Below are 23276 nucleotides of genomic sequence, written 5' to 3' on the forward strand. Positions count from 1 at the left end.
CATTATTTGTTCCTTACATGTTTTTTTTTTGTTTTTTTTTTTTTTTAAGATTTTATTTATTTATTTGACAGAGAGAGATCACAGGTAGGTAGAGAGACTGGCAGAGAGAGAGAGAGAGAGAGAGAGCGCGCGGGAAGCAGGCTCCCTGCTGAGCAGAGAGCCCGATGCGGGACTCGATCCCAGGACCCTGAGATCATGACCCGAGCCGAAGGCAGCGGCTTAACCCACTGAGCCACCCAGGCGCCCACAAAGTCCATGTTTTTATCACGACATTCAAGTAACTGAATCTACTTCTTTCTCGCACATTCCCATTTATGTACCCTACACCACAGACAAATTCCATGTTTGGGCTCCCTGTTCCTGGTGCTCCACTCATGCTATTTGCTTTTTCTCGTATGGCATTCTCTGTTCTCTGTCAAAGCCTTTGTCATCTTCTCATCTCTCATCTTGACTTCTCCATGAAATCTTCCCTGATCTTTCTCCTATCTCCTCACCAGAAGTACTGTATTCTTTTTCATGCATAATTCTGTACTTGTCTGTGATCAGTTACTAGAGTCTACAGAGATGCACCCATGTCTTTTCTCCATATCATATGACAAGCTTTCTGAGCCAGAAACCACCTTGTATCCAGTTTTGTGATGTCCACTGACTGATATGGAATAAGTACTTAATAAATAAGAAACAAAATGACCATTATGCTTTTTATTAAGTCTCTTTAGTGATAATTATTTTGTTTTGTATATTGGGATCAATTCTTTCTCATTAATTCAGTAGAACATTTATATTTAGGAGATAAGTATGAAGTTATAAGTAGTATGCTTAAGTGCATTAGGTATAACTCAGGTCAAATGGCTTCATTCTTATAGTTTGAATGGATACTACATACCACTTAAAAAAAAAATTCCACTTAGCTTCTGAGAACACAGCCAAAAATTTCTAAGCAGCTGGTAATATGATAAAGTCATTCACCAAAATTTGAATATTATTTCCAGAAAGATGTTTCATGCCCATGCTCTGACTTTACACATAACTTGAAAAGTGTGATGATACGCTTTTCCAACCAATAGCCAACCAGACTTGGCAGGTTAGATGGGGGAGAGGAGGAAGGAAGTTGGAGGAAAATAGGGCTAGTAGAACCAATTAAATTAAAATCAGCAAATAGTAACAACTGATCATGAAAGAAAACAGACTATAGAAAGCAGATGTCATAGTTCAAAAAGCAAAGCACACTAGGATCATTTAACAAAGGGGCAAAATGATTCCCTGAGGGAATCATTTTCTAATCATTGGTCTTAATACTGGAGATACTGTGTCACCAAGAGAATTTAAATCAAACTCATTATTCTCAATTTTAAGAAGGCAGTGTAATATATAACATAAGTGATCCAACAAACATGTCAAGAAATTGTAGCACTAAATGGAATAATTATTATTTTTCCAGAAAATTAATTTGTGTAGAAGAGTTCACTTGTTGAAGATGCCAGATAAATGAGGCATTTTTATATTGCACCAGGAAAAGGATTTGTATAGTTGCCTAGTACAATAGTTTCAGCATATAAACTTCCCAAGGTTGGTAATTATGTTTGTGGCAAGAAATGGATATTTTATTAGCCCTGGAAAATTATATTTTTTGGAGATTCCTGAAAATTTCCAAATGCCAGCATTAAAATAATTTTGAAGAAGTATTTTAATCATTGGATAGGGTAGTATTATAAGTTTCTCATTCTGGATAAATGTGAAATATCTCATCAAATTACATTGAAACTACATTTTCTAAACCTTTTCAGGTATTTGTCTCATGCTTATTTACCATCAGTCCATTTATTCTCAGAGATGTCACCTTATTATCAATTGAGAAGACTTTATACTCCTATTTACAAAACCAAAAAGTCTTGCACAAAGGTAAAGCTTTCCTTTCTTTTGCCTTTCCATTGGAAAGGCAGTTCTGATCATTGTTTGTGACAATGGTAATGCCCAGGAGATAAACACATATATTAAAAATTTACATATATATGTAGGTGTATGTATGTATCATAATATAACACATATTCAGATATATCTATATTCCCCAATTTTATTTATTTATTTATTTATTTATTTATTTATTAAAGATTTTATTTATTTACTTGTCAGAGATAGAGGGAGAGAGAGCGAGTGAGCACAGGCAGACAGAGAGGCAGGCAGAGGCAGAGGGAGAAGCAGGCTCCCTGCTGAGCAAGGAGCCCGATGTGGGACTCGATCCCAGGGTGCTGGGATCATGACCTGAGCCGAAGGCAGCTGCCCAACCAACTGAGCCACCCAGGCGTCTCCCCAATTTTAAATTATATAGAGTAAATATCTGACACACGACACGGCTTATTATAGAGGTGCTTCCCAGACCTAAACAAAACATGGTAGTAGGAATTTAATAGAGTATTCTATTATCATGGTGAAACTGTGAAACTCTGCTTGTGGTAAAGAACTGCATACCAGAAATGACAGTTTCTATTGTCATTAAGAAGGCAGCAAGATTTAGTAAAAAGAACATGGGTACTGGAATTAGACTGATTTGATCTGAACCCACATTTAGCCACTCACTATAAGACCACTGGCAGGTTACTTACTCTGAGACTTGTTCCTTACCTGTAAGATGGGAAAATTAATTCAGGATCATGATAAGGATTAAATGAGATAAAATAAAGACATTTAACATAGGAACGGGCAAATGTCAGGCATGTATAAATATTAGTTACCTTCCATTATCCTAAAAACAGATTTTATTCCAAGTCAATTTTACCTTCACTTGCAAACTTGCTGATGCAACTCTCCTTTCTAGATCTTCCACCTGTTGAAGAATACTCAAATCCATTTCCATTGCTTGATCTTCTACTGACCAGTTCTCCACAATATCTCGAGTTACCTGGTTTTCTTCGTTCTCATTTAATTCAATAATAGCAACTACATTTGAAAAGAAATTAATTTTAAAATCTACTCTATTCCCCAGTGATTTCTTTCAAAAAGTAAATAAAAGTCCAGGGGTAACATATGCATGTAACTTAACAGACACAAGTGCACTTGTGCATATGCAGGCAGCTTACTTTTAAAAAGTAGGAATATTCTTTTTTTCTTAAGATTTTATTTTTATTTATTTGACAGAGAGAGAGAGAGAGAGAAAGAGTGAGCACAAGCATGGGGAGCGACAGGCAGAGAGAGAGGGAGAAGCAGACTCCCTGCTGAACAAGGAGCCCAATTTGAGGCCAATCTATCATAACCTGAGCCAAAGGCAGTTGCTTAACCAACTTAACCAGGCATCCTAGGACTATTCTTTTTTAAGAACGCAATACATCTGTATGTTGTAAAATAAACATAAGAAAGTAATGCCAATTTAAGAAATGTAAATAGTTACTATTTTTGAGCAAGATAGAAAAACAAATGCCTATCAGAAATAAATTAAAACATACTAAAATACATTTTAAGATAAAAGAATTAATTTTCGTAAGTAAGCAAGAGAGCAGCAATCTCTTTTAGGTACATACCATCCTTATTCTTGATGCAGGCTTGAGTAATGTAATCCAAATGTTTCTGAATTTGTTTCTGTAATGCCTTTTCTCTTATTCCTCTGAGATGTAGCACTTTAAGCAAAGCTTTTAGGTCCTCTGGGTCAATAATTCTCCACCAACCAAATTGCATTTCTAAGTCAAGATAAATGTGTACATCTTTTACAAATATCTTGAATATGAATTAATGGCACAAAACAAATCAGCAGATTTATAACTACATATATAACCATCGAAGACTCAGTTATAAGACTCTACTAACAATGAAATAAAGTAAGTGGCTAAAAACTGTCTCATTGTACCTACCTTCTGGAATAGGTTTTGGACTAGGAAAATCTACCGGTTTTGCTACTTCAACAGCCGCAGGCTGAGTTGAGGAGACTTTTTCATTCTGTGGCACCGGAGATTCACTTTTACTTGAAGCAACATTGGGAGTCAAGAATGAATTACCATTTCCTTCAGATAATCCCAATCCTGATCCCAGACTAGGTACAGGTGATGTAAACGGAATATTAGAAGCAAGCACGCCAGTGGGCCATCCATAGAACTGGAGTCCCATCATAGATACTCCACTTTTCATCTATAAAAACACCAAAATATTTTAAAAGAAGAACAATCTAAAAAGTTAGGAAAAATGTTTAGCATCTGAAATTTTTTAAATTCTGAAAAAAAATAAAGGTAATTCAAGAAGCCTTTGCCTTAGACTAGGAAAGGCACAGTAGTTGTAATGAAGCTTGGTAATAGCAATTGTGACTCTTTCCAGTTCTCAAACTGTGGCAGGGGTAATACAAACATCCAGCTGATCCCCTGGAACAAGAATCTTCATGGGGTCAAAGATTAAATAAGGCAACACAGAAGTGAGTTACAATGAGCAATACAAACCTGAAGGGGTGATACAGCAAATGGATTGAGGCCCACGGGATTCTGAGCAGAAGATGATCCCAGGAGGGGGGCGGGGGCAGGTGAGGGGGATGTGGATGGTGGCTGAGACTGAGGAGTCACTACAGAAGCAGCTGGTATGTCAGCATGCGTAAGTGAAGTGTCATCGCAAGGGGTTCTTGGCAGAAGGCTGAACCACTGTCTGTTCTTCTCCGTCAGTGTTTTTAACAACTGGTCATTGGGTAGAGGACTGTAGAACTTCCCTGGACCACTTGAACCAGGACTGAACAGATTATTAGCGTCTGTCTTTTCCATGTTGCTTTGGGTTGCTGTTGATTGAACGCTGCCCAAGGAATGTTTTCCACTGTTTTGATAAGACAATGTACACCCATTTGCACTATTATTTGGTTTGGGGGTCATTACATCTGACTCAGGAGGCATCTTAGCTACTTCTAAAAGCTTGCTTAATTTTGAAAAAGAGCCAGGTTTCTGAAGAAACAGATTTGTGTTATCTTTTTCTTTAGGATCTTCCTTTTGCTCACAATGATCTGGATTTGAACAATTTAAAGTATCTTCAGACGTCTCAAATATTTCTTCTTTGATCTGGATACTTTCTGCCTTTTTCAGTTTTTCTCTTTCTTTTGCAATTTCATCTAGTCCTATAAAAGTGAAAAGCATGAAAAAGATCAGTTTCTTCAGATCCAACCAATACTTTAATTGTATTTTATTACTGTTTATCAAGTTATATGCATAAATATATAAACTTTTCTAGATTAGTAATATTCTGCATTTTTCCTTTTTTATATAAAGGCTAGATTTTTTGCTCACTGGAAAATTATTTTATAATTAATCATTACAAAATTTTAAAATGTCAGATTTTTTTTTTAAAAAGATTTATCCATTTATCTGACAGAGATCACAAGTAGGCAGAGAGGCAGGCAGAGAGAGGGGGAAGCCCGCCAAGCAGATCCCAGGACCCTCAGATCATGACCTGAGCCGAAGGCAGAGGCCCAACTCATTGAGCACCCAGGTGCCCCAAAATGTCAGAATACTGAAAGCCCTAATGCACAACAGAAATTAGTATTAACACTTTTGTGTAAATCCTTCTAGGAGCTCTCTATGTATACACATATACACGTAAGCCTATAGAGTATAAAAAAAAGGAAATCTTATTACAATATTCTAACCTACATGGTTTTTTTTTTTTAATTTTATTTATTTATTTGACAGAAATCACAAGTAGATGGAGAGGCAGGCAGAGAGAGAGAGAGAGGGAAGCAGGCTCCCTGCTGAGCAGAGAGCCCGATGCGGGACTTGATCCCAGGACCCTGAGATCATGACCTGAGCCGAAGGCAGTGGCTTAACCCACTGAGCCACCCAGGTGCCCTTAACCTACATGTTTTATTAGATGATACTCCGTAAACATCCTGATGCATCAATAAATAGATAACTGGAATATATCATAATTTAAATAATCAATCTTCTATGTATGGCTATTAATAAGATCTAAATATTCACTATTATAAACAGTGCTGTAAACGACGAATGATCTTATATCTGTATCGTTGGACTTTAAAACTTCTTTTCTGATTTACTTCTTAAGGATACATTTCTAGAAGAAAAAACTTACTGGATATTAACATAGGTACCTTTCAGAGTTTTTGCAATATAATTGTCAAACTGCCCTCTGGAAAGTCTAAATCAATACACACAAATGTCAGAATTACACAAAAGCATCTATTTCCCTATCTCTCTGTGAAACTGAATACTAACGATATTTTTGTCTTTTCCAATATCTGGAAGGTGAAAATCTGAATTGTATTTTTTTTCTGATCACTAGTAAGGCTGATTATCTTGTCATAGATTTATTGGCATTTCTCCTTTGTGACCCTCTGGTTCATATTTTGTCAAAAATATGACAAATTTTTTAAAAAAATAATTCATAAACACTTTTTTTTTTTAAAGATTTTATTTATCTATTTGACAGACAGAGATCACAAGTAGGCAGAGAGGCAGGCAGAGAGAGAGGAAGGGAAGCAGGCTCCCCACTGAGCAGAGAGCCCGATGCGGGGCTCAATCCCAGGACCCTGGGATAATGACCTGAGCCGAAGGCAGAGGCTTTAACCCACTGAGCCACCCAGGCGCCCCAAAAAATAATTCATAAAAACTCTTTTTTTTTTTTTTAAAGATTTTATTTATTTATTTGACAGAGAGAGATCACAAGTAGACAGAGAGGCAGGCAGAGAGAGAGAGAGGAGGAAGCAGGCTCCCTGCTGAGCAGAGAGCCCGATGCGGGACTCGATCCCAGGACCCTGAGATCATGACCTGAGCCGAAGGCAGCGGCTTAACCCACTGAGCCACCCAGGCGCCCCATAAAAACTCTTAAAAATATAAATCTACTAGTTTATTTGACTTGAAAAGTAATATATATTCAAGGTAAAATATTCAGTAATGAGAGGTATATGGTAAAACCTTTTCTGTCCTACACCCCCAGTCCCTATTTCTACTCTTGAGAGGTAACCATGATTAACCAATCATGCCTGTAGAGCCTTCTGGAAATCTTATATGATTCCTTGTGAGTATCATTTCACACTATTACACAAATGGGATACTATTCTTTACTTTTTCGCAATTTAGGACAAAATCCAAACCCCTACACAAGGCCTACCACATTGTATGCTCTAGTTCCTGAAAACCTCCATAACCTCTAGCCATTTTTGTCCTTGTTCTTCCTTTCTTCCTTTTTCAGGCTTCTCAAACATGCTACGTTCTTTCCTTCCTTGGGGTCTCTGCACTTGCTATTCCCTCTGCCTAGAATACTGTTTTACTGACTGGCTCTGTATCCTCGTGTTTCACATTATGTGTCATTTTGTCACAGAGGTTTTTTCTGATCACCTTATCTAAAGTAGGGTCCCCATCTCATTCACCTTAGAATATCATCATACTAGGCAGAATTCACCATTAGACACAATAATCTGTTTATTTTCTATTCCAATCCCACTCCCACACATTAGAATTTAAATCAGTAAGCTTTACTTAAAGGTAGAACAATGTCTACCTTGCTTATTATAGGGTCCCAAAAGCCTAACATGGTGCTTGCTATAAAATGGGGATTCAATAAATATTTTTTAGTGATGAAATAAAAGGATGTATTTAATATTTTCACTGTTCACCTTCTACAGCTTTCAATGGCAAAATATAGAACTATACTTTATCAGCTGCATAATATTCTATTATATGTATAGATCATGATTTGTTTAACTGATCTTCTACTAATGTTTGAAATAGCTCTTACATCCTTCTCTTGATATTAATTTCTACCCCAAATTACAAGCTTATTCCTCAGACTTATGATTCTACACACTCAGGTGTCACAGGGACTAGATTCACCTCCTTGCATGAAACAACCAAAAAATAGACAAAAATATATGAAACCACAGTTTGTAAGAAACTGGACATGAGGTAACAATGAGGGAAAACAAATGCAGCAAGCCCTGTGATTGCCCAGCTTAGTGCCTTAGGACAGTTTCCAGGCTACATCACAGGGAGAAATTCAGGCAGAGCTGGCTGACTCCTAAGATGAGGAGACGGAACTGAGAGTCCAAGGGAGACGCCAAGTGGCTACAATGCTCAGAAGGGAGAGCCCTGGAAATGCCCTGGAAAGGAGAGAGCTGCCTAGAAAGAGAACTCCACAGACCTATGGAAGGACTCCAGTTTCAGCTGAATACCTGTCAGCGCCCATGTGTCAGGAACCCATCTGAGACCAGGGAAAGAACCACTTGAAAAGGATTAGAGGTGACGGTGCTAGGTGCTCACACAGGCTGGGAATAGTACCTGTTCCTACCAACCAGCTTGGGAAACCTCCAAATTCATAGCTGTCGTGTAGAGTACTCGAGGATCTTGCGTCAGTAGTTAGGGGATAATTAGCCATAAACTGAGCACTATCCTAGTCCTGCCTAACACGTTTTAAAAACCAAGAACTGAAAGGACCAAACTTTTTCTGAGTACTAGCACCCAACAAGGCAAAATTTACAATGTCAGGCATCCAATCAAAAGTATAATGCTTGCTGGGATGCCTGGGTGGCTCAGTTGGTCAAACAGCTGCCTTCGGCTCAGGTCATAATCCCAGCATCCTAGGATGGAGTCCCACATCGGGCTCCTTGCTCAGCAGGGAGCCTGCTTCTGCCTCTGCCTGCCATTCTGTCTGCCTGTGCTTGCTCTCTCCCCCTCTCTCTCTCTGATAAATAAATAAAATCTTAAAAAAAAAAAAGTATAATGCTTGCAAAGACACAGGAAAACACAACACATAATTAGAAAAATCAGTGAAAACTGACCCCAAACTAACAAGATAGTAGAATTAGCAGACAAGGACATTAAGTTTAAGAAAATAATGGTTGAAAAAATTTCAAACTTGATGAAAACTGTAAGGCACAGATCCAAGAAATACAACTCCAAGGAAAAGAAATATGAAGATAACTACAACAAAACATATAGTCAAATTGCTTAAAACCAATGAGACAGAAGAACCTTAAAGGCAGCTAGCAAAAAATCTCTATGTACTTCCACACATTTGCCCTGAGAAGAAAACCCTACTTCATCACCTTTAATTAAGCAAACGTGAAAAGAGTCACAAATATTCTTTTCATGTACCTGGCTTTATACAAATTATTGGTTAATAAAGTACTAAGAGCTGATCTTGATTTATTCTGAGAACTACTGTCTTGAAAAACCTCTGTCATATGTCCAAAAATAAATGGGCTAACCAGTCAACCAATTTTTACTGGTTTGAGACTAGATGACTTCCCATTTATATATAATAAAGTAGATTGAGCTGATGATACATTTTAATAGCCTACTCATGGTTGTTTTAACTTTTACATTCAAATTGCTTAATTATAAAAAGATAGATCTCTAACTAAAATGTAAAATTATTTTTAAAAAATTGGAAGGAATTTTGTATAAAGAGATTCTTTAATTTTAAATAATTTTCTATCTTCATTTCATACAACCCCCTGGTTCCTTCCAGTCCTCACTTCTCTGGCATGTGTCAATGAGTTTTAATAAACATCTTTGGGGGGTCTGAGTAGCTCAGTGGGTTAAGCCTCTGCCTTTAGCTCAGGTCATGATCTTGGGGGTCCTGGGATCGAGCTCTCTGCTCAGTGGGGAGTCAGCTTCCCCTTCTCTCTCTGCCTGCCTCTCTGCTTACGTGGGATCTCTCTCTCTCTATCGAATAAATAATAAAATCTTTAACAAAAAATCTTCAAAACGGACTGAAGAAGAGGAAGACAAGAGATGAAACAAGCTGTTCACTGGATTCATTTCCCTGATAATAAAAGTAAGTGCATAATGACAAAGAAAATACCATTTGTCAACTGGAGTAAATTCTAAAAAAAATACCAGATTATGTCTTCTTCAGTTTTATCAAAATCACTTCGAACCCTCTCAGGTTCACCTAACGGTTGTTGCGGACCCAGGGGTCCACCACTCATTCTGAGTTCAAGTGAAAATTTTTTCCTTTGGCTCTCTTTAGATGGGCTGAAGCATGCTATAGCTTTCAAATAAATTTGACTACACTGTCAGTAGAACATGGATAAAGAACATATGAAATGTGAAAACCCTGGTATAAAATAGGTCTCTATGCAATGGCTTCCTCACAGGACTCAAAGGCACTTTTCCATTCCATACAGCAGAACCTCAGGCGTACCCGCACTGCTCCTTAGCTGTTTTCATTTTAATAGTGTTACCATGACTCAGCTCCTAGGAGATTTCTGGCTATTGCTGTGGAGAAGACTAAATGAAGCAGATTCTCAACATTTTCTCTCTCTAGAATTGTTCCTTCCCAGTCTGATTCAGGAATTAAAAAAAAAAAAAGATGATTGATTTATAATACCTGCTCCCTTCAGGTAAGAGTCCCCCACATATCCATAACAGGAATTTGTTTTCTACTTTAAACCTAAAGGTGTAACCACATCCTAATACAAAATGGAAGACTGACAGACACATCACTGTGTGTGTGTGTGTGTGTGTGTGTGTGTGTGTGTGTGTTTGTATGTGTGTGTGAATCAACAAACTTGTTTCATTTTCCTTCCACTTTGCTGAGAGCCTTTAGCTAGCTAATAGCAACACGGTTCTCAGGCTCCTAGAGCCAGAAGCTCACTTTGCTTCTGGGTATGCATACCCCTTAGCACTGTTCCTAGATCTGAAGGTCTCTTGATGGGTTTGCCGTTAGAGAAACTAAGTGCTTTTTACCCTTTCGCACAATACCCATCAATACAGAGCAAGGTGTAGGGTATAGTGTTTTATCTCCTGGAGTGCTTTTGTCACATATCCAAGTCCTATGGAACCACAACTGGAACTGGAAGATCCTGTGTACTATTACTTCTCTGCTTATAAGTTGCCTTTACTAATAAACTTCCCTGCAGTTAGCACTTTGTATGTCATTAGCGGTTTTTGTAACCATGCATCTTGTACAGCAGTTGGTGTCCAGCAAAGTCCTAATGTCATGGATTTCTGGAAGAGGAGCACACAAGGGTAGAAGATCTCCTTAGGGTCAGCAGTAATTCACTTGGTGGGGTTAGGATGGTCTCAGTAGCTGTGCCCAAGGATGGCAGAAGCTCTAATGTGGACACCAAACAGGGAGACTAGTGGTGATAGAGTGGCTCAAAATGCAGTCATCCCTCCTTCCTTACCAGCTTAGAGACTTTCAAGAGTTTAAAGTTGGAGGGTGAACTAGAAAGGGTGGCGGCCCCTGTAGAAGGGAAAGTGAGGCAAACTCTCATGATCCCTCTGTTATAATATATGAGGCAACTAGCCCCTGTGATAGGAAGCCAATTATTGTGAGGCATGCTCTATAGGAACCTGAGTGGGAATACCAGCAGAAGGAGATCCAGCAATAAACAGAGTAAGAAGAGCTAGGTTCTCAACAGGAGCACCACCAAAAGCAGCACTTGGAAGGATCCTTAGAGGCTTGGCTTGTTTGTTTGCATGATGAAGGGACAATAGTGGTATTAAAACAAGTGGAGGAGAAGGAAATGCCCTTGTTACAGAATGAGCATGGGTTAACTAGTACTGCTGGGACAGGTACTGCCACACTTTTCAAACTGGATGCTTGGTAGCTTTGGTAAGATCCCTGTTGGGGTGATTTTCTTGAGACTCTTGAATGTGAACTGGACTAGATCCACATAGGACGCAGCTGCTCTGAGATACTAGCTGTGTTAGCATGATGATAAGAAACCCCAGGACTTGAGAGGAGAAGGCCTGATAACATGATCTTCATACAAAGGATGTTAAATGATAGAATCAGAACAGGTCTACCTAAGTGGACAATAGTTTTGACTTTACTCCTTCATCTGAGAGGCAATGTGAGAAAAGATACAGTTATGGGGCGCTTGGGTGGATCAGTCGTTTAAGTATCTGCCTTTGGCTCGGGTCGTGGGAGTGAGCCCCACATCAGGCTCCCTGCTTGGTGGGAAGCCCACTTCTCCTTCTCCTATTTCCCCTGCTTGTGTTCCCTCTCTCGCTTTGTCTCTCTCTGTCAAATAGATAAATAAAACCTTTTAAAAAAAAAATAGTTCTTTCAGATCATACGAGCCCCATTTCAGGTGAGGAAATGGAAAGAGAGAGCCTAATTTGTGGCACATGTTTTTATACAAAATGGAAAGAAAAAAGGAACAAAGAAAAGAGAAGATAGCTAGACTTCTGGCAGAAACTCCCTCACACAAATACATGTGGTACTGCTTATAGAGAGAAGGATTTATAAGACAGAAGTTGATATGTTGTATAATTCTAGAGTGTGGAAGTGTTACCTGCCTCAAAAACCTAAAAGACCTAATTAGATGGTGGAAAAGAGACCTTTGAGATGAGACACAGAAGATCCAATAGACATGAGCTTGAAAAGTCATCCACAGAGGGGGATTCACCAGAAGATTAGGTGAAGAAGGTGCCTGGGGAGGACTGTTCTTCAGAGATTACAGCTGTTAAACCTCACCCCCACCCACCATCTGGTAAGATCTCACAGTCTCTAGACTCTTCAAGAAAGGATTTAGAGAACAGAACTTGGGGAAATACCTGTATCATCTCAACTCCTGAAATGGGGTTATGGGTGGAAATACTGTCATCACCTCCACCTCATGAGTTTGATTCAACTCCAGAAGCCAGACTTTCTCTGTTCCTAATCTGGGCTCTTTCAACTGTCAGAAGGACTAGGGCTGGGCTCTGTCCCTGGGTCCCCCTCCAAAGGATTGCTAATCACTCTCACTGTGCTGAAAGAAGAGCCTCAAATATTTATGGGCTTGCTAAATAATGAGGGATCAAGTACCTACCATTCCAGAATGCACAAAGGCCTTGGCTAACAAGTTCCTTTATTGGAGCAGGGAGTTGGTTGTTACCTATGGCTCAAAGCCCAGAATCCCATTCACTGCAAAGTCCTTTGGGCCTTTTGTGTGAACTCCAGTTGTTCCTTTATCAGATTGCATACTGGCATGGAAATACTGAAGTATCGGAGGCAGGCCCCTGGCCAGGGCGGCCTCCGCCATTAAAAGATGGAGCCTGGCTAGTTGCCATGTTAGGATTGCCTCGTGAGACTAAGCAGAACACCCAAAGAGGAAGTAAACAGCATTGGTTGCTAGCGAAGTTGTTCGTTTAGGTGCACAGCCTGATTCGCTCCCTCCTGTACCCTGCTCGCTGATTGGTCATGTAAGCGTATATAAGTGTGTAGACTTGCGGAAATAAAGAGAAAGAAGATGCATCCGAACCAGGGTTCTTGTTGTCCTTGCGGGGCGAGGGCGATAAATGGTGCCGGCACCCGGGAACTAAAAAAAGGAATCTTGCAAGGTAATCCGCAGGAAAGCGGGGAGTAAAGGTCCGCAGGTAAGCGGGGACATTAGCCACGTTCAAAAGTGGGAATTCCGCGGTAAAGCGGGGAGTAAAAATAGAAAAACCTTGCAAGGGAGAAGTCCGCAGGTAAGGGGGGTAAAACCACGACAAAGGTGGTGGGAAACTTGTACAAGACCGCAACAAGAAGCGGGGCGGCCATAGAGCCAGGATTTTCTTATCGAAACAGCAGGTAAGCAGGGAAGGGACCACGATCAAAGTGGTGGAAATCTTGTACAAGTCCGCAATAAGAAGCGGGGTGGCCTTAGAGCCGGGATTAACTTGTACAAATCCGCAATAAGAGGCGGGGCGGCCTTAGAGCCGGGATTAACTTGTACAAGTCCGCAATAAGAAGCGGGCGGCCTTAGAGCCGGGATTTAGCGGTGAGTCTTTAATGTCCACGTCTGTTGTCTGTGTGTTCATAATGGGATCTGAAGTATCCAAAGTGCGGTTGGAAGGGTCTTTAGATGACCTGCTGAAAGCCAATGGAACTCCACTAAAAGCAAAAACTGCTCGGGCCTTTTTGAATACAGTGGGAAAGGTTCCTAGATGAAGGCTTGCTAAACATAACTCAATGGGACCATTTAGGGGAGGATTTGAAGAAACAGGATGCTTTAACTCTTCGCCTCAAATTTAACATAACAAAAGCACAGGCACAGGACATAGTAGTCTCCTGCAGAAATTGCGTGATCTTACTACCTGCACCGTCCTTGGGGGTTAATCCTAAGGGTTTGTTACCTAATCATATATGGCATATGGATGTCACACATGTTTCAGAATTTGGAAAGTTAAGATGTGTTCATGTCTCTGTAGATACCTACTCTGGAATAATATTCGCCTCAGTGCATACGAGGGGAAAAATCCAGAGATGTTATCGCCCATTGCCTACAGGCTTTTGCGGCATGGGGAAAGTCACGCCAATTAAAGACAGATAATGGTCCAGCCTATAGCCCACACCCCTTTAAAGCCTTCCTACAACAACCTGACATTGACTCGATACATGGAATACCCTATAACCCACAAGGACAAGGTGTTGTGGAGCGCACGCATCTTACAATAAAAAATGCGCTTTATAAACAAAAAGGGGGAATAGGGGACACCTTCAGGTCCCCTAAAGATAAGCTCAACACCATTCTCTTTATTTTGAATTTTTTAACGTTGGACAAATCAGCTGCAGACAGACATGCAAGTGATGCTACTGCTTCCCCTAAGCCTTTAGTACTTTGGAAGGACACCCTCACTGGAAAGTGGAATGGACCAGATCCAGTGTTAGCATGGAGTAGGGGGTCTGTATGTGTTTTTCCACAGGAAAAGGAGACTCCAATTTGGATCCCAAAGCGGCTGGTGCATGCAGCCTTGCCTTAAAACACCAGTCATGATGCTGAAGATGCTTATGATAACTCTGGGGATGCTACACCTCCTGTGGCAGACTCAAGCCAGAGAGCTGTGGGCAGTGGCTAAAGCATGGCTATATCCTTTACCAGTGACTAACTCTTCTCTCATATTCCCTCCTCTCCCTTTGATGCATGGCAGGTCTGTAACTTGCTAGGAGCATGTACTGATATCTCAGCAGTGTCCATGTTAAATGGTGGCAAATTCCTCAACTGTTCTTATAAACAAAATGACTCTAGTACCTTTGAGACAACAGTTAATGTGTCTTGTCCCAATAATATTACTTATCAGCCCACTCCCATATGGGTCTCTCCACCATTCCTTTTCCTTGTAACAAATGCTAGCGAGCTGAATGATATGTTGAATTGCACTAAGAATTGCTATCTTTCCCAGTGCTGGAATGTCACAGCCTTCAAGCTGGCTGTGATTATGCGTATCCCTACCCATGTTCCTATCCCAGTTTCCATTCCAGAGGACAAGTTACCGGTGGTGCTATCCAGAAAGAAGAGAGATTTTGGTATCACAGCCGCCATTGTGATAGCATTGGCTATATCTACAGCAGCTGCCACGGCAGCAGCAGTCTCGCTTGCTGCAACTATACCCACTGCGGAAGCTGTGAACACCCTTGCAGAAGGAACGGCGGCTGCCCTTCAAACATAGACTCAGATCAATGCACATCTGCAAGCAGGAATCCTGCTAGTCAACCAGAGAGTGGATTTGGTTCAAGAACAAGTGGACATATGGGGGGCCCTATTGGGACTAGGATGTATAGTACCCTTTCCGGCAATTTGTGTAACTCCCATAGCCTATACTAATATGAGTGACTTACAGAATGTCTCCCGACAACTCTCCCAATATTTGCGGGGGAATTAGTCCGCAGAATTCCAAAACTATACTCAGCACCTGCTACTAGGCATAACAAGGATAAATAACACCAGAGGTGAGCTTGCAACCCTCCCAGAGATAATCAAAACATTGCAAGATGTGTTAACCTTTATGAAACAATGGGCTAGCGTAATTGGTCTGATGATAATCCTCATAGTGGGCTTGATTCTGCTAGTAAGGAAACAGCAAATTTGGAGGCAACAGCAACATAGGCAACAGCAAGCCATGGTGCAGGCCTTGTTAGCCATCGAGGCTGGAACATTCCCCCAAGTGTGGCTAAGTATGCTGGATCGGTAGTCAATGACGGGTAAGATTGGTGGGGGAAATATACCAACCTAAGACAGGACGCAGATCATTGATATCTGCTGTCTGATGACGGGTAAGGCCACTGACAACCTAAGACAGGCACGATCCCTGCCATAAAAGAAAAAAGGGGGAGATGTTGGAGGCAGGCCCCTGGCCAGGGCGGCCTCCGCCATTAAAAGATGGCGCCTGGCTAGTTGCCAGGTTAGGATTGCCTCGTGAGACTAAGCAGAACACCCAAAGAGGAAGTAAACAGCATTGGTTGCTAGCGAAGTTGTTCGTTTAGGTGCACAGCCTGATTCGCCTGTACCCTGCTCGCTGATTGGTCATATAAGCGTATAGAAGTGTGTAGACTTGCGGAAATAAAGAGAAAGAAGATGCATCCGAACCAGGGTTCTTGTCGTCCTTGCGGGGCGAGGGCGATACTGAGGTATTTAAGTCCCACACAAGCATTTCCACGTATCAGTTGGACATATTTGTTGTGACCTCTATGGCAGCTTTGGTAACTGTGGGCCAGGCATGTTGTCAACACCCAGATGCACTGACCAGGCCTGCCAAGGCTGCACAACACAGTTACATACCTGGAGGTGAAAGACTGCATTTCTTATGCAAGAATAGATTCAGGTAGGGGTACTGAAAACAATGCCATTTTGCTATTTAACAACGATGTTTGACACTAGTACTACAAGGGCCTATGACTCTGGCAAAGATATTCTGATGGCATTTGTTAGCTTTTGAGTATCTGATATTCTCTAGCCACTAAACAGTATATAGTGTTCCTGGATATGAAGGAGTTATTACATCTCTCCCATGTGCGGACCATATAATACTATTAAGACTGAGACATATTTATTATATAGTAGGGTTTCCAGAAATTATACAATCATACATTTGAAGTTCCTTTCATAGTTGCTGCCTTTCAGCAATGGGCTGGCCAACATAGTACTGAATGGCTGGTCCATGTTCCCTCTTCTCCACAGAGAGTACAGAACGCTGGAATAGTATTCTAAAAGATGGCTGCACGAACTCCTCCACAGTTACCTCCAACTGCTGTCTGGTCTGGACACTCCTATACTCTGAACACTCCTCATACCACATAAAGGTCCCTACACTTTGGTGAAGTTCCCTGACATCTTGAAGTTGAAGAGCAGAGATGAAGAATCTACTTGGCATCCTGGGGAAACTGAGTTTTTATACCCCAACATTCCTCTCCTTTTTTGGTACCTTTCAACTGGTGTCTGGGAGGCTCATATTACGGAAGAATGGATGGACACAAATGCCAATATTCTCTTGTTTTCTAGATGACACTTGCAAGTAACACCCACAGGAGGGGCAATTTGAATTCTCTTTTTATTCCAAACAGTTCTAAATTTTTGTTGTGCACTCACCCTATAAGCAGGAGATTTTGCTGCAGTCCTTATACCCATACAGTGTACTCTGTCTGGAGGATATCTTTGGTGGGAAAATGGCACCTCCCGATTTCATGTGGAACTTACTGTTTCAGAAAAAAAGGACAGACTGTATGGATCGCCCCTGAAGATAATGATGGACTTGGCATGGGGATAAGGATGCCTACCTCAGAGGGTGAGAGGGTGGATGTAGTATGAATAACTCTCTCGTCGCCTTTCTTACAGATATTAGCAAATTGTACTGAATGGTCCTCTACAGCGATCCCACAGAATGACACTTATTTCAAAGCTATTGGGATGCTGTATTTGTCATCCTCAACCTACTTAATTATGGAGGACCTTGTGGGCATTCCACTCCCAGACAATGCCACAGGAATTACTCATTACTCCAGACTCCTCATTTACTTGGGCTATCCGTAATTCTGTCCTTACTAATTATACTGTGTAAAACTCTATCTTATTAGAAGAAGAGGGACACTCATATCCTGACAACTCAGCTCCCAGTGACCCATTTCCCACATCAGGGGTGCCTGGTAGTACTTTTCTCCCCTTTAGACCTATAGTTGAGTCTCACTAATGGAATGCTGGCAGTTATCCCCAGGAAGTATAAATGCCATATGGATACAAAATGCAGCATTGAACCAGACTGGCTGACACTCTGTGATCCAGTAGAACTTGTTTTCTTATGTGAACAGCAGAGCCTTCCTGCTTCCTACCTGGATATAACATTGTCTGCACACTTTATCAATAACTATGAGATCTTTTATAATGCCTTTAACTGGCTGGTTAGCTTAGCTGCTTAGAGTGTGGTACTAATAGTGACTCAAAATCTAAAAGGCACTTGAGACTTTACCAGTTATGATCTCTGGTGTCAGCATCAGAATGTACCTGTAAATCGACAGGTACACAGGGAAACAAGCTTTTATTACTTTGCACAAGGGCTCCTCCCTTGATAGGCATCCATGAAGCTGAGGGTATGACCCCCAAATCAGCTACCCCAGGGGACAATGCCATTGAGAAGTCTTGGGGTTTTACCACTGAACACTTTAGCATTGATTCCTTGACCTGAATAGTATTATAAATGTATAGTTTTAGACCGTTTGTTGGATATACTATAGAAATATGGCTCAGGGGAAATCTAAATCTACTAGTGTCGTGGATATTGTTTTTTGGAATTTTTCTGGCTTATCTAAGGCCTCCTTCAGAAGACACCATTTAGGGATGCCTGGGTGGTTCAGTTGGTTAAGTGGCTGCCTTCGGCTCAGGTCATGATCCCACTGTCCTGAGATCGAGTCCCACATCGGGCTCCTTGTTCGGCAGGGAGCCTGCTTCTCCCTCTGCCTCTGCCTGCCATTCTGTCTGCCTGTGCTTGCTCTCTCTCTCTCTGACAAATAAATAAATAAATAAAATCTTAAAAAAAAAAAAAAGAAGACACCATTTAAAATACAATTGATAGAATGTTTATAGCAGCAGTGTCCACAATATGGAAAGAACCTAGATGTCCACCAACAGATGAGTGGATAAACAAGATGTGGTATATATATCTACAATGGAATACTATGCAGCCATCAAAAGAAATTAAATCTTGCCATTTGCAAAGATGTGGATGGAGCTAGAGGGTATTATGCTGATCGAAATAAGTCAGTCAGAGAAAGACAATTATCATATGATCTCCCTGACACAAGGAATTTGAGAGGCAAGACAGGCGGTTCCTGGGGGAGAAGCGAGGGAAAAATAAAATAAGATGGGACCAGGGACAAACCATAAGAGACAAACTGAGGGTTGCTGGTGGGGCAGGAGGGGGAGGGTTAGGGTGGCTGGGCTGGGTGATGGATATTGGAGAGGGTATATGCTATGGTGAGTGCTGTGAATTGTGTAAGACTGATGATTCACAGACCTATGCCCCTGGGGCAAATAATACATTATATGTTAATAAAAAATAAATAAAAATAAAATATAATATAATTGATAGAAGGCATCCATCAACTGAGGAACACCAAGGGTCAGGGGGTGGACTAAAGGCGAATAAACCCTCAGTTTTAGCTAAATGGCTACAGGGGCTCTCCTCTTCCCTCTTCCCTGAGGCCCATCAGCAAGCCAGATTAGCCACTGAGCTAGTTTGCAGAGGGACAACAGGGCCTTTAGCTGTTGTCAGCACTGTTCCCAAGGCTCTCAGTATGTGGAATCTGCCCTTTGTATTCCTAGGCTCAGAGTTCCTTTGATATATATGCTGTTGCTTAGATAAACAAAGTGTTTTCAACCTCCTCTTGAACTAACCTAAAAATACAGAGTATGGGGGCACCTGGGTGGCTCAGTGGGTTAAGCCTCTGCCTTCAGCTCAGGTCATGATCTCAGGGTCCTGGGATCGAGCCCCGCATCGGGCTCTCTGCTCTGCGGGGAGCCTGCTTCCCCCCCCCCTCTCTCCCTGCCTCTCTGCCTACTTGTGATCTCTTTCTCTCTGTCAAATAAATAAATAAAATCTTTAAAAAAAAAAATACAGAGTATGAAGGAAGGCACCTCTCTTGGGAGCTCTTGTTGCTTGTCCAGTCTACAGTCTGGACAACAGTGCTATGGAACCAATCAATATAGAGGCTCAGCAGATCCTATGTTCTTTGTTATGTCTCTACTCTAGAGTTGCCAGACTGATAAACTTTGTTGTTATTAGCAGCATGTGTTTCACTTATGGTGTGAGTTATCTTGCATCTTATAAAACATGAATTTAGTTAATAGTTTTCTTTGGAGGTAATCCAAGATCTGATATCTTCTCTTTGGATAAAGCTATTATAGGATTTTTAAAAACACTTGGGCATTTATTTTTTTAAAAACTTGTGCATTTAAACTTTTAAATAGATGAATGTTAAGTCTAATTTCATTAAGAACAGATTGTGCTTTTAGATAATTTTTTAAAAAGTGATAAATGAAAGGAATAGAATATTGCATATTGTTAATACTGTATTAACTTTTAATATCCACTTATTTTATGGTAGTTTCTACCAGTTAGTACTTACTCATCCTTATCAGCCTTGCCTCTCAGATACACTACTTTCCTATAGTGCACACTAATATGCTCTTGTTCTTTGCCTGTTATATATAGTATATCTTTCCAATTAGATTGTGAGCTCTTTCTGGATGAGGACAGGTTAACTGATTCTTTTGTACCTCCATAATGCTTCGTGTAAGGCATACTATAAGTGCATATTAAGCACCTGATGATTAAAATCATAAAGGTTTTTCATTTTAATGAGCTGGAAGATAAAGGAAAGGATCTACATCTGTTATTTATTTTATAACTTTCATAGCACTTAAAATAATATAGTAGATGCACATTCATCAGTGAATTAATAAAAACTTCATGAGGAAATAACCCCTAAGTGAAAATTTATTCCTACTTTTCCCCTGTACCGTGCAATGACCACAAATAGTAGTATAAAGTATAATTCATGTTTATGTATCACTTTGTAGTTCTCTTAAATCCATTATTTGACATGATAACAACAAGAGTTTAGACAGAGCCTATTAAATTTCTTTTGTAGAGAGATCAGGGTCCAAAGAGGCTAAGTGAAAGAGCCCGAATAGAAATTGAGGTCCAATAACTACAAATTCAATAAATGTTATTTAATCTGAGAGGCCTAAAATTAAAAAGAAAAGTTTCCTGTAAGCTTTTCTTATAAACCTTATAAAGACATTCAATTACTTACTTTCTTATAATATTTTTAAAGTGCCTGTGATATATATAGTTCTATCTTTAACACTAAGAAGAATCAAAAAGTACATATGACAATTATCAAACTTAATATGAATAGTTTATCTATCAATTGCCAAGATAATGGTATAATGATTTGGTTTTCTAGGAGTTCACAGATAATAAAAAATAGTTCCACTTACATAAACTGCAGAAGAATTTATAAAAGGGCTAGAACTTGAGCTGGATCAAGAAAGGTGAAATTTAGATGGTGAAGAAAAGGCAAGTTAGCATTATATTGAACAGAATTTGATAAAACAAAGCACGCAAAGTATGCAAAGCAGGAGGAATGCACATATGTTAAGCAACGGTGAGTAGACTTGTCTATGTTAATTCATACTGGAGAACAGTATAAAGATATTTTGAAGTCAGATTTACAGAAGTCCTTGAATGCTTGAATGCTAGGTAGTATACAGACTTATTACATCATGTTATCAGCAATAGGGAGTCACTTAAGGTTTTGGAGTAGAGGCATGACATGATGACAGAATATAATGGAAGGAAGAGAATGAACATAGAGAAATTGGGGACAGGTGTCATAATCCACATACCTATTAATAAAGAACCAATTTCAGCAGTGTTGAAAAGAAATTAACTTCAGACATTTTGAAGGAAAAGTTGATGCCCTAGATAACTTCAAGTTTACATGACCAAATGATTGAGATTGATGTGCCCCTTAATCAAATTGAAGAATATGTAACTGGTCTTCAGTGGGGTTCGTTTTTTTTTTGTTTTGTTTTTTTAAGCTTCACAGATGATTCTTATTATAGATAGGCAAAGCCACGTGCCTGGGTACTTCTTTACTGTTCTTAAGCTTTACCAAGCCTTGGCATCTAACAAGTGACTCATAATTTTACAACTTCTTTGTAATTTTATAATTTTAAATTAGATCTCTAAAGATATATGCACTTAACATTTATTGCAGCATTAGTTTTTTTAAAAATTCGAATTAGTTAACATACAGTGTGATATCAGTTTCAGTTGTACAATTTAGTGATTCAATACTTATATACAACACCCCGTGCTCATCCTTAATACTCATCACCTGTTTTACCCATCCACCCCCCCCCCCACCTCCCCTCTGGGAACCATCAGTGTGTTCTCTATAGTCAAGAGTCTGTTTCTTCGTTTACCTCTCTCTCTTTTTCCCCTATGTTCATCTGTTTTGTTTCTTAAATTCCACATATGAATGAAATCATATGGTATTTACCTTTCTCTGACTGGCTTATTTTGCTTAGCATGATATCTCTAGCTCCATCCATGTCATTGTAAATGGCAAGATTTCATTCTTTTTAAGACTGAGTTATATATTCCACTGTGTGTGTGTGTGTGTGTGTGTGTGTGTGTGTGCATGCGCGCGCACATATGCCACTGCTTCTTTATCCATTCATCAGTCTATGGACATTTTGGCTCTTTCCATAATCAGCTATTAGAAATAATCCTGCTATAAACACTAGGGTACATGTACCATTCAAATCTGTACTTTTATATTCTCTGTGTAAATACCTAGTAATGCAATTGCTAGACTGTAGGGTAGTTCTACTTTTAAATTTTTGAGGAGGCTTCATACTGTTTTCCACAGTGGCTGCGCCAGCTTACATTCCCACCAATATTACATGACGGTTCCCTTTTCTCCATATCCTCACCAACATTTGCTGTTTCCTGTGTTGTTAATTTTACCCATTCTGACAGGTATGAGGTGATATCTCATTGTAGTTTTGGTTTGTATTTCTCTGATGATGAGTGATTTGTGCATCTTTGTATGCGTCTATTCGCCATCCGTATGTCTTTTTGGGAGAAATGTCTGTTCATGTCTTCTGTCCATTTTTAAAAATTGGATTGTGATTTTTTAGTATCTGAGTATTAGAAGTTCTTTATATATTTTGGATACTAATCCTTTATCAGGTATGTCATTTCTAAATATCTTCTCCAATTCCATAGGTTGCCTTTTAGTTTTATTGGTTGTTCCCCTCACTGTGCAAAAATTTTTTATTTTTATAAAGTCCTCATTTCTAAATATCTTCTCCAATTCCATAGGTTGCCTTTTAGTTTTATTGGTTGTTCCCCTCACTGTGCAAAAATTTTTTATTTTTATAAAGTCCTGATAGTTTATTTTTGCCTTTATTTCCCTTGCCTCAGGAGACATGTGTAGTAAGAAGCTGCTATGGTTGTATCAGAGAGGTTACTACCTATATTCTCTTTTAGGACTTAAATAGTTTCCTGTCTTACATTTAGGTCCTTAATCCATTTTTAATTTAT

At 39.9% G+C, this 23276-nt stretch overlaps 1 protein-coding gene and 1 long non-coding RNA gene across 21 annotated transcripts in view; one reads left to right on the forward strand and one right to left on the reverse strand.

Moving 5' to 3' along the window:
* LOC132013777 (uncharacterized) overlaps positions 1-16246 on the forward strand; it is a 45676-nt gene extending 29430 nt beyond the window's left edge. Inside the window, exon 4 of one of the 2 annotated variants that reach the window (XR_009403101.1) lies at positions 14595-16246. This is a non-coding gene — a long non-coding RNA (uncharacterized LOC132013777). Of the gene's footprint in view, positions 1-12204; positions 13134-14594 lie in introns of those variants that run through there. The other variant, XR_009403102.1, reaches the window with a different exon arrangement.
* BAZ2B (bromodomain adjacent to zinc finger domain 2B) overlaps positions 1-23276 on the reverse strand; it is a 313348-nt gene that overhangs the window by 18277 nt on the left and 271795 nt on the right. For all 19 annotated transcript variants that reach the window (XM_059394021.1, XM_059394020.1, XM_059394019.1 and 16 more), the window contains 4 exons: positions 4419-5074; positions 3843-4116; positions 3516-3671; positions 2777-2937 (listed from right to left, as the gene is read on the reverse strand). In XM_059394021.1, the coding sequence (XP_059250004.1) occupies positions 2777-2937; positions 3516-3671; positions 3843-4116; positions 4419-5074 (1247 nt within the window). The remainder of the gene's footprint in view (positions 1-2776; positions 2938-3515; positions 3672-3842; positions 4117-4418; positions 5075-23276) is intronic.

The sequence above is a fragment of the Mustela nigripes genome, chromosome 3, assembly GCF_022355385.1.
Source record: "Mustela nigripes isolate SB6536 chromosome 3, MUSNIG.SB6536, whole genome shotgun sequence".
NCBI classification, from domain to species: Eukaryota; Metazoa; Chordata; class Mammalia; order Carnivora; family Mustelidae; genus Mustela; species Mustela nigripes.